This window comes from Podarcis bocagei, assembly GCF_964188305.1.
Source record: "Podarcis bocagei genome assembly, chromosome: 6".
Classification (NCBI taxonomy): Eukaryota; Metazoa; Chordata; class Lepidosauria; order Squamata; family Lacertidae; genus Podarcis; species Podarcis bocagei.
In genome coordinates, this window is record NC_138130.1 from 80,543,375 (window position 1) to 80,555,497 (window position 12,123).

At 40.7% G+C, this 12,123-nt stretch overlaps 1 protein-coding gene across 8 annotated transcripts in view; it reads right to left on the reverse strand.

Moving 5' to 3' along the window:
• Nucleotides 1-12,123, reverse strand: part of FRY (FRY microtubule binding protein) — a 189,903-nt gene that overhangs the window by 96,592 nt on the left and 81,188 nt on the right. For all 8 annotated transcript variants that reach the window (XM_081197846.1, XM_081197845.1, XM_081197840.1 and 5 more), the window contains 3 exons: nt 6,495-6,548; nt 1,872-2,011; nt 109-199 (listed from right to left, as the gene is read on the reverse strand). In XM_081197846.1, coding sequence (XP_081053972.1) covers nt 109-199; nt 1,872-2,011; nt 6,495-6,548 — 285 coding nt within the window. The remainder of the gene's footprint in view (nt 1-108; nt 200-1,871; nt 2,012-6,494; nt 6,549-12,123) is intronic.

Sequence of the window (12,123 nt, forward strand, 5' to 3'; positions counted from 1 at the left end):
TTAGTTCTGCTTGCTCAAAATCAATCCTTGTAGAAGTAAATCCTTTTGTTTCCCAAGCCAGGCTTAAACTGGGTGCAACATTTCATTAAATATTTATAAATGACTTACCTGTTTCAAAACCTCTATTAATACTAAAGAAAAAATAAAATCAATAGCAAGATCTCTTCTTTCCATTAAATAGTCTCGTTGCTGTTCATCACTATAAGAACCAGACAAAAATGATTAAAAGCATTATATAGTCAGCTAGCTAAAATTAAGCAAACACTTTTCACCTCAGACTTTGGAAAAGCAAAGCATAAAATAAGGAAAAGGGGGGGGGGAAAGGCCGCAGCATGTTGTAAGCGTGGGGTAACAAGATCAAGAACATGTCTGATGTAACAATCTAGTTCGAATGTTAAACACCCCCCTCTGTCTCTCATTTTCTATTTCTTTCTAAAAATTCCCTCAAAATTGGGTGGTATTCAAATAACTTTTTGTGCTAGCATAAGGAGATTCCCTCCTCTCCTCTCCCCATACACCCCCTACACCATGCTCAAATCTTTTCCAAAGTGTTGGAGGAACCACCAGAAGAGATTTAAGGAGATGTTGGGACAGGGGATGAGACATTCCATTGCACAAGAAAGAAAACACAATTGCACTGACAGAATGTCCACCTCTACTCTATGCTGAATGCATTGCTTTTTTTAACACGTCAGATTTAAAAACAAAACAAAACAGAAAAGCAAACACCTTTGACATACAAGGTACCAGCCCAAGACATTTTGCCGCCTGAGGCAGAGCCCAAAGGGTCCTTGCTCCCAGTAGGGACAACGGTTCTAAAAGCCTTGCTGCACTTATTCAGACACTAGGTTCTTGCCATCATCTATCTCCGCTGCAATAGTGACTTTACCAAACTTCATGCAGGGCCCCGCTGACATGTAAGGTGTGGACCTCTCTTACTTCCGTAGCAACAGCAAAAGCTGTTTTTTGGACTGGTGCCTTAATGGACTGGGTAATGGCCAATAAACTGAATTTGGGGAAATGGAGGCTTTGTTGGTGGGTGGGTGGTTCCCATGTCTAGATTTTGGCCAGCTGCCTGTTGTGGACACTCCCTCTAAAGACGCTGGTACGTAGCTGCTGAATACATCTTTGTCATTAGAGGTCCAAGTGTCCTCTATGGCTAGGAGTGCCTTTTACTATCTCTGTCTGGTATGCTAGCTACGGCCATATATGAATCAGCTTTACTTGGTCACCGCAGTCCACGCATTGTGACCTCAAATTGGATTACTGCAATGCGCTCCACGTGGGGCTGCCCATGAAACTGGTCTGGAAACAGTGGCTAGACTGTTGATGAAGGAAGATGGTCACCGGCATGTGATACCTCTTTGTTAAACATCTGCACTGGCTGCCCACATGCTACTGGGCCAAGTGCAAAGCTCACGTGTTGAGGTTTGGTCCCAGGATACTTTAAGGACCATCTGAGCTCTTACATCTCAGCTCAGTCGCTGAAATCATCCGGAAGAGAACTGTTAGTTGTCCCCTGTTTTACAGAGGACTGGCTGGCCTAACTAGAAGCCAGGCATTTAGTGCTACTGGCCCCATGCTGCGCAAAACTGAAAGTCACCTTTGACTTTCAGGCATCTCTTCAACACATTTTTGTGCCTTTGCAGCCATTTAGTTTTCAATCTGTGAGTCATCTGAATAATTATCTGTCTTTTTTATGTATTTATGATGTTTTATGTCTTATAGTACACACCACCTTGATATATTTTATGACACGGCAGTATAAAATTAATTTTATAAGCAAGCATGCAAACAAACAAACAAACAAACAAACAAACAGGCACCAAGAAGACTTGGCTGCCAGTGTTAGAAAGTGCTCAGGAGTGTACCTTTTTGATTTAGTGCTTGTTCTTGGTCTGTATTCATGAGATTCATCTTCTATGCCATTTTGCCTTTTATACCAGTCAAACAAAGTGCGTAGAATGGAAGGTAGACAATACTCTGAAAGCGAGCTCATTGAGCTTATTACCTGTACGGCAGAGGAACAAAAAAAAAGCAAAATGTGTTTAGTACTGCCTCCTAAAACCTTTAGTCAGTAGTTCAATTTGTTTTTAATTCAGGCACACAGGCGTTCTTCTCTGCTGTTTTCCTTGAAAGTGGCAAAGGGCTGGGAGAAAGGGCTACCGTGATGTCTTCTAGCAACAGCACACACCTATTATTATAACTATCATCGTCATTGCCATCATCAGTGATTAAAACTGGTGGGGTCTGAGTGAACTTGTTTGCTGGCTCCACCAGGTTTAACTGAGCTCAATTAAAGCTTGCAGCTTCCTTAAGTCAGCAGATACAATGGAGATATTGAGGGCTTCACCTGGTTCCTGTGACGGCTCTGAGCCCCCCACTGCCCACATCATGAGGATGTGGCAAGGATGGTTACCTTGGTTCCCCCCCTGAAAAGCCCATAGGGCTGAAGAAGTGATGCTCTCTCCCACTTCCTCTTTCAGATCTATCTGCTTCTAAAGCAGGCATAGGCAAACTCCGGCCCTCTAGATGTTTGGGACTACAATTCCCATCATCCCTGACCACTGGTGCTGTTAGCTAGGGATGATGGGAATTGTGGCCCCAAGCATCTGGAGGGCCGGAGTTTGCCTATGCCTGTTCTAAAGATTCCAACCAGCAGCTGAACTGAAAGCAAAGTGACAGATTGCAGAAGGGGGAAAAGGGAGGAGAAAAACTGAGCAGCCAGGAGGAGAAAGTGGGAGAGTCAGGGAAGGAAGAGAAATGGATTGCCAGAGAAAGATGGGTCACATATGCAAGTGCATGCATAAATTTCCCATGGGTTTTCACCCAGTCATGATCAAATCACAGATCACATTTGTCTCTATTGACTGAACCATGAAAATAGTGGATCAGGTGCTTTCCAGGGCTGCCATGGCACAAAAACTTGGAACCAAGTCATGGATCCAAGTATGTATATATGTGCATATATCAAAACCAGTATCAGATCATAGGTCACCTGTGTCTCCACAGAACTGCGGCAGTATTGTGGTCATACTGTTGTAAATATCATAAGGATTCGTGAGGATTGGGCTTTTGGTATTTCTGTGGCTAGAACTAGGTTTGGTGTTCTCTGTCTCTCTCGTTTTTAAAGTTGCAATTCAGTTCTGTCACCTATGGCTTAAATCAAGATTATGGTTCATTAGTTTACCAGTGTTAAGATGTATGTTATCACCAACGCTGCTTTGTTCATTGGTCACTGTGACTATCATGTTTTTAAGCAATTGTTATTCTCTGTTCATTTCCTCAACTCCTATCTTTTACATTCCCCTCTCCTGTCATGTGTATGCAATCACCAATTTATGCAATCACCAATTTAGAATTACACATCATGCACCAGATGAAGTAGACTGCGGTCCATGAAAGCATAGTAATAATAATAGTTATTCATATTTAAGTTGCTGCAAAATTCCTTGTTGTTCTTTCAAAAGCAGACTGTGATGCCACAGCACAAATTGCCTTTCAAAATCTTCTCACACTTTCAAAAACAGTTTGCTAAGTAATGTGGTGGGGGTCTTAGAGACAGGCAAGTCTAGAAGTTGTCCCTAGATACATAGATTTTATATTTTATAAAAAATAAAAAACCAAATGCATAGCGGAGTGAATACAAAAACAACCAAACATCTAAAAATAAAACACAAAACAGGCTTTCTTATGTATACATCAAAGGCTAGAAAAAAACATCTTTGGAAACCAGATTTTATCAAGCAGACTATCTTATTCTAATTTCATCATCTCAGTAAATAATTCCAAAGAGGCATTTGGAATTAATTTTGCACTGGATCAATGGCACTGTGACCCCAAATACCTCATCTGGTTTTGCCAGCTTCCAGATACCACTATGCAAATGGGTTGGCGGTCATTTCATGTATATATCTTCTTCCACAGTTCTTTGCTACCTGAGTGTGATGTGGGATGCTAGGTGCATGTTTGTTCTGAAGTCATGGCGACAATGTAACTAGGAAGTGTGTTCCTAACCTTGCCAACTAATGATGAGGCACCGGAAGGTATTCTACTTGTAATATGCTGCAATGGGTTCTCCAGTTCTTGACTTTGTGCAGTGCCCTTCATCCAGGCAGCTACATACCTTTCCATATGTATAGCTGACTAGTAAGAGCCCAGCACATGCGGCTCCAACCTACTGAATCCAAAATTACTGAACAGTGTGCCAAAAGTAATGCAAACTAAACACACAGATGCTGTATGTCCTCTGCTATACAGTATTTGCACAGGGTGTCTTTAGCTTTTTTTAATCCTTCTGTCATTCGTTGGTCTTATAAGGCAGGAAGGAAGGGTGGAATTTGCAGAGACTGGCTCTCGGAATACAGGAAGGGAGGAAAGTCTAGTCAGCAAGCTGGTTACTCAACTCCTCCATTTATTGGAATCAAAGCCAGTGGTGAGATGAATTCTAGCTCTGTGCTGCTGTTGAAGGGGAGTGTGCAGATGTACAAATGTGTCCTTGTTGGACAAAAATGATCATGTTCTTCCATCCTAAGTGAACTGCATAGTGTACAGCCTGAAGATACCAGGTCTACACAAACACTGAGCTGTTTAAACACTCTGTTCATAGGGCATTAAAAGTAGTCTATATAAATGCATTCTTTATATGAATTTTGGCAGAATATGCAAAAAAAATAAATCAATGACAGCATGCCGGTAGCCTCCCTCCAATATTAAAAACTGAGTAATTAAATAGTCAAAGTACAAATTAAATTACATGGCAATATAATCAATAAATCCTTCTTCATATGCCTAAAGAGCAAAAATTAGACATGACAACATTAACAACAACATTCAATGTGAAATTAGACTTTTGTTACTTCAAAAGTTCTTGCCTTGCCTAGAAAACTTGAACTCCGTACATCACACTTTTTTAATAAAAAAAACTATGGTTTTCTAGACTGTCAAATACATTTTAGGTTCAGTTCTGGCTCTGCTTTCCTTTCTGGCTTGACACTATTTTACACTGAAACCTGCATCCATACATTGCTTTAATGATAGCTAGCTGTCTAAATGCCATTGTGCCTTTGAGGTGAATGGAAGCGAACTAAATATAAACCACCCCATAAGATAGGAAATAGAAGGAGGGGAGTCAAGGGAATTTAATAAATGTCAGTTTGACTCAGGCACTAAACTGCTATCTGTGCACCTGAAAAAATCCCCCCGAAAATGTAAAGCGGTTTTGCGATTTTCTTTTTTAAGGGAGATACACAGCCATTGTCACTGCTGCCATCCTGTTATACTGGAATGACATTTCTGTTATGAAGACTATAAAGGCTACTGACATGAAAGTTGAATTTTATTCAGCTCAGGAATAGGCTTCAGAGAGAAAATTAAATCTACACATTTAAACCTAACGATGCCTGTTTGCAGAGCTCGCGTTTTAATGTCCTGCTAAGCTCAATCAAATTCTTAGCACAGGGCTACTACACGTTTTGCAGGGTCACAGCAGGGGCCAGATTCCATGAGGGTGGAGTTCCAGAATAACAGGGAGAGGCTTTGCCAAAAGTGCACTCTCTCAGAAAGAACCCTGCAGAAGGATAGGCTAATCTGTCAAGTCCAGCTTCTCCGCTTCTCATTTTGCCAACATTAAGTTCTAGTCTCCATATCCATTTTCTTAACAGTCCTAATGAAAATGTACCAGCATTTCAGTGTCAATTTCTCTTAATATAAACATCTCGATATACACATTTTCGCAGAGCGACCCCCCCCCCCCCGAACATAATGCTTTTGTATGCTGTTTTTATGTTTTGATGCACCCTTTAGCCAGTATGCAAACATCTTTATATTCATGACTCGGCTGGAGAACTTCATTGCACAATTCTGAGAAGTTTGCATTTTGAAGGACAGGTATATTTCAGTTAACGTATTGCTTTTGAAAGCGTTGAGTTAGGTAGGTTTGCCTTTAAATGCAGCAACCCTCTATCATCACCACCATCGTAATTCCTGCAACACAAGTGTGTGAAGATGGGAAGAAAAACTCACGAAGGGGCCACAGACCACCTTAGCTGTGAGTTCCACAGGACCTGAGGCTCAGGATATCTAGAGACTACTGGGTTGGGCTACTGTTTAGGAGTTTCAATTGGATCTTGGAGATGCTTAATTTCTGTATCTTCATTGCTATACCTCACTATGGATTGTGCAGGGATTGTTTAACTTTATTGTGCATATTGAGATGTTATCATTTATACCTTATGACTACTTACATTTCGTTATATTTTTGTAATTATTAAAACTACTGACGTTGTAAGTGACCCTGAGCATGGCTTAACTATGGAAAAACGGTAAGACTCAAGACACATCTATCTACTTGAAGGGAAGGACGGGAGCGCCAAGTCATTGAGAAGAGATCTAGAACAAGGGTGTGGAAGGATGCAGCCTTCCAGATGCTGGTGGACTGCAACTCCTAGGATACGAATTGCGGGGCTACAAAGTGCTGTCTGGAAATAACTTACTTGATCAAACTGGGGGTCTTCTCCACGCTGCAGAGATTTGCTCAGTGGCTTTTCCTACAATAAAGCAAAATGCATCTATCATTTTAGGAGCAGCATTATGACATTTTCTTACGCTTTAGTAATTTGATCACATTTTAAATTCAGGCAATTGAAAAGCCCATACTTACTATGCTTGTACAGTAGTGTGAGAGGCAATTTTAAACAATTATTACAGTTTTAATTTATTTACAGCACAAGTATTTTAGGTACGGCAATATTTTGGCAGGAAAAAAAAAAGATTTGCAGTGAGGAAAGCTCAACAGAATTGGTTTCTTCTTTTTTGACAAAAAAACATTTCCTTTATTTTCACAAGAGAAAATGTGGAGTGTATCATTTAGATTATATTTTTCCTCATTAAGGGAAAACACCATCAAAAGAAGCCATGTTGTTCATAGGTAAGCATTTACAGTGGTACCTCAGGTTAAGTACTTAATTCGTTCCGGAGGTCTGTACTTAACCTGAAACTGTTCTTAACCAGAAGCACCACTTTAGCTAATGGGGGCCTCCTGCTGCTGCCGCGCCGCCGGAGCACGATTTCTGTTCTCATCCTGAAGCAAAGTTCTTAACCTGAAGCACTACTTCTGGGTTAGCGGAGTCTGTAACCTGAAGCGTATGTAACCTGAAGTGTATGTAACCCAAGGTACCACTGTATAAGTTCATCATAAAAACTAAAATATATGCCCCATAATATTAGAAAACGAAAGCAGAAGTTTTCAGCTTTTCAGTGTATCTCCAAAGCCAAAAGGTGTGTTCAATTCTATCAAAGTGAGAATATAGTTGCACAGAAATATGATCTGGAAAGGAAGGATAGGATCTCCTGAAAGCTTAGAATAGACGGAAACCAGTATTTACTGAGAAATATCCACAGAAACATACCCTTGCTTTACCCCTATTGAAATAAATGAGAGTTCAACCAAAGCAGTTTTTCTTCTGATATATTTCAAAGGAGCTAGCACAGGAAACATCCCCCTACAGATTTGTCTTCCTTTGTCTATTAGATGCTATTTCACCTGTAAGAAGCTAAATATTTCTCCTTAGATTCATTCTGGCATTATTCTAATGTGGAGGTGCAATGATGATTGCACTGGTGTTTTTTTTATGAATGTACAAAATAAAAACAACCTGGTTTCATAAAAGAAATCATCAGTGCCGCTCCTTTTAAATATCGCTTTGAGCATGGCGGTTCTCAAGTGCCAACCAGATCTGTGTGCACACACACGGAACTCTAATCACAGTTTGGTATTATGTCCATACAAAACTTGAGTATTCTGTGTATAACAGGAAACTGTGGTAAGCTGAAAACAGAAGCAAACACTTCTGACCTCTTTGTCATGGTCAGGACAGAGGAGGAAAAGGGAGAAAACATGGTACCCAGTTAGAGATGGGAAGGCCTGGAAAAAAACCCCGGAAAAACTGGGGGGGGGGGGACAGGTTTTTTCCCTGTTTTTTTCCAGGCCTTCCCATCTCTAGACCCAATACTCATGCACATGACACTAAACTATCGTTCACTGTTACATGTGAACCAGGTAAGTGGGTCCTATCTCATCTTGAAAGGTCCACCGCGGGATGCAAGGTTGCGGGTGGGATTACTGAGGTGTATGTTCCTCTGACTAATCCCCAGGTGAGAACTCATGTGGAAGAATCTACTTATTGTCTGGACTCTCCTCTCTTTATTTGCTGGAACCCTGTCTCTTCCGTGTCGACGCATGATTGTCATTTCAGCATATATGTCACACAAGCAAAGATTTAGCTTTATCTCAAAGTTTCTAGCAGGTTGGTCAATGCCATTAAAATTACAAGGGTTCTATTTGGCAAGGACAATCAACTGCTTCGTTAACATAATCGTATTGAGCAACTGGTGTTTTTACAATGATGAAGATGATGATTTTAAGATATCCTACATAAGAATAGAGGAAATAACCTATGAATTGTTCCAAGGTGTGTCTCAAACTCCTCCCTCCCCTTTCCTATTGGATTTCATCTCAGACCACCCTTCTCTACGTCTTAGTTCCCAGGGCTGTTACAAAAAACCCTTTTTCCTTTGAAGGTTCTATTATCTAGGGCAGGTTTCCTGTTTTAGCTCGCTTCTGTGACTCTATATCTTTCCAAACCTATTCTAATTATACTTTGTTCTTTCTTTCCCGTTAGCTTCAGCCCTCTCACCTTGTACCATTTTAATTATTTAATTTTTGATCACTCCTTGGCTCAGCTCTGCTTGCCTGCTACGAACGATAAAGCTACATATCTATTTACTTCCGCAAGCCCTTTTGAGAATGTAACGTTGCTCACAACCGTCAAAAGGCAAGGCCAAGGTGCCCATGCAATGGTAGGTTAGAAAGGTTTGTTGGAATTCTTTTGCAGGGTTGGGTCCAGGCAAGCCACTGAGAACAGACAAGAAAACGAATCAGTACTTGCATCGAAGACCACCAGAATCTCATCCACGGGAAGATTTAACTAGTAGCACTGAAGTCGGAATAAAATGTTAAAATTTAAGAGTTTTACATAAAAGAGAAACAGGGAAGAGCCATTAGCCAAGTCTAGAAGGGTATAAACATCTAAGCAAACACACAGGATGAGAGATCTAAAATGACAAACACACCCTTGGCCTTTATTTTCAATGGTTTTCCTAGGTATCAATCCTTACTGCAGTTGCCACGTATTGAGACATGCTGAGCTGTGCAGTGTGGATCAGCTTTTTGAACACCACTGCACCATCCTTTTCAGCACTTGTGGAAACACACAGAAAGTTAAGCAATGCTGAATTTCTACGGATGGTTTAGGCAAGCACAAAGCTGCCCCTAGCATGCGGCTGATGGAAAAACCACAGCTGCCACATGCTGGGAGAGTCATGAGAAAAGGACCGCAAACAAATGCAGGTAAACAAGGTTTGTCACCGTGCAGGTGCAGAACTGAGCCAAAGCTGGTCTAAGGGAAGGGAGGCAGGCAGGCATGTCAGCACAGGTGACTATATAAGCTCTCACCTCCTAATAGTGTATTGCAGAATACAGAAATTAATCAGAGCAGGGCACAAAAGGGAACAATTACTGAACTGAAGCAGAGCCAAGGTGCAGGTGGGCAGAACTAAAGATAGCTTCCAGGTTTTGAAGATGCCTGAAAATGCAGACTGACTACAAATGCAGACATTGACGGAAGACATTATGGCAGCTCAGGCCGTTTCGGGTCTCTGATGTGAAACCTTGAAGTGCTTGCTGACTTGCTACAGCGTGGTGCTGATAACACCAAGGCTGCAGGTTCGATTCCCCATGAGGGACACCTGCGTATTCCTGCACTGAAGGGGGTTAGACTAGATGATCCGCGGGGTCCCTTCCAACTCTATGATCCCAGCTGAGCACCAGCTTCAGAGAAACAAGTGGTAACACAGCAAGCAAATTGTTTCAAAAGAATGGAACACAAATCCCAGAAACCTGAAAACCACAGTGCAGCTGCCATACCCCACTGCCCCTTGTAGGGTTTCTCAGTATCCAACATCTACTAAATTATCTCTATTAATTTCTCCTCCAGTCATTGCATTCCAGAGTTAAGCAAAACTGCATTCAATTCACACCAGAGCAACATTCTTACCAGCATTTAACAGCGCAAAAAGCTATGCCCTTGTTATCATTTCTTGGTGATGATTTTATAAACGTTAACCGAGGAAATAAATCCTATAAAGTCATCTATGATGTAGGCAATTCGCCTTTGCTTTCTAGTAAGTGTATAAGATGTAAAGCAAGAAGAAAGAATTCAAATATGAGCCTGACAACAGAGATCAAGGATTCCTTCTATCACAAGTTTCACATGTTTGGTCTAGGAAACTGGCATGAGTACAGCACTGTAAATCAAAAGCAGCTATTTCGACAAGAATGTTAACATTCAAAACTGTCAAAGCTTGGGGAAGTTTATTTAGCACAATCTTGTGAATTCTGTGCAACATTTTGTTGTTGTTGTTTAGTCGTGTCCGACTCTTCGTGACCCCATGGACCACACTTAAATGTGTAGGCACTGCTGGAACGAAGATTTTAGAAACAGAATGGTAAAGAAAAACAAATTATGGTGAGCATTCAAGTTGATGATTGCCTGCTTTTAATATAAATAACTGTACCGCACAGATGGATTGCTTGTATTCAGATGTCACAGTCTACCACAATTAATTGTCGTCACTCGTGATTACCATTGAATAAACTTTTACTAGCCAAGTGGCAGGTTGTTCACAATGTTAAAAAGAAATGGATGTGGTCTAAAATCAATTACCGGAACAGTCATCTGTTAATAGGTGTCAGCTAATATTCACCACTGAAAGGGTCTCCTGGAAATATGAGATTCCTCCTCCCCTCCCATTCTTCTAGAAATGATGAAACAAATGAGTGATTGCTCACAACTGAGCCAGATAACAGTCTACCTGCTTGCCTATTCATGTTTTCGTTTGTTGCGGGGATGAAGTATTATTTTATTCATAACTGCACTTAAAGTACCCAGCAACTCCCTGGATCCCCTCCATTTGCTCTCCTCCCTAAATTTAGATATGGATATTCTATTCTTTCATATCAATGAAACAAAAATTTTACAAAGTACGGGGAGGTTCATCTGCTCTCTTTTTGGGGGGATAGCTAGCCCCAGTTACCTTGTTCTACTTCATCTGAATCTCTCTGTTGCTCACTTACAGTCTATTGGGGCTTTTTTTCCAGCTGGAACTCACCTCTCAGGTGGGGGCCATTGCCATTCTAAGAGAACGAGGGAGGCTTTTATGTTGAGTTCCAGCACCTCTTTTTCTAGAAAAATAGCTCTGCACTCTATACAATATCAGCTTGAACAAAACAGCAGGCTGAATCCAGAGTCAAGAGCTACAGTCGCAGAACTCTGAATAAAGAGGGGGTTTATTCATTTCAAGCAATTCATCAGCCTTTGGGTCAAAGGAACTATTACATAAGAACCCAAGAATATCAAATATTCATGTTCCTATTTTAATTACCAATGTATTTGCATACTCTGAACTCATTTTCTATATGAAACTCTCAGTACCAACAAAATATCTAAATATGATAAAAAGAAATTAAAACCCATCTACTCCTTTGCCAAGGCATATTTCTGTTTAAAAACAACAACAGTACCATCAGAACACAATAGTTTTAGGGCTGAAAAGAAATATATCAGAAATAACTAAGGATAAAAATAATTCATGCTAGATATTTCCCCCCTAAGGCTGCAATCCCATGAACACTTACCTAGGACTAAGTCCCACTGAATAAATAAGAAGTACAGGGTCAATCTTATCTGAAAATCATACTTGGGCCCTCTTCCACTGACGTGCTTTCCCTGTTCACAGATGTGCAGAAAATTATTGATTTATTTATTTTTAGCAAAGTAGAGACAATGGCACTCTGCACATGTGTAATGACACACTTTCCTATTGTGATAAAAACAGCAAGGTTAAAACTGCAGCCCTACCAAGTCAAAATCTGAGCAGCTGCTACTGCTGATAGAGCACACTCCTCTTTTGGACAGCTTCTTGTGCATAACTGATATTTACAAAATGCATGTCTAAAAGTATACAAAGCGACATGCCAAAGTTGCAAAAAATAAATTAAAAATA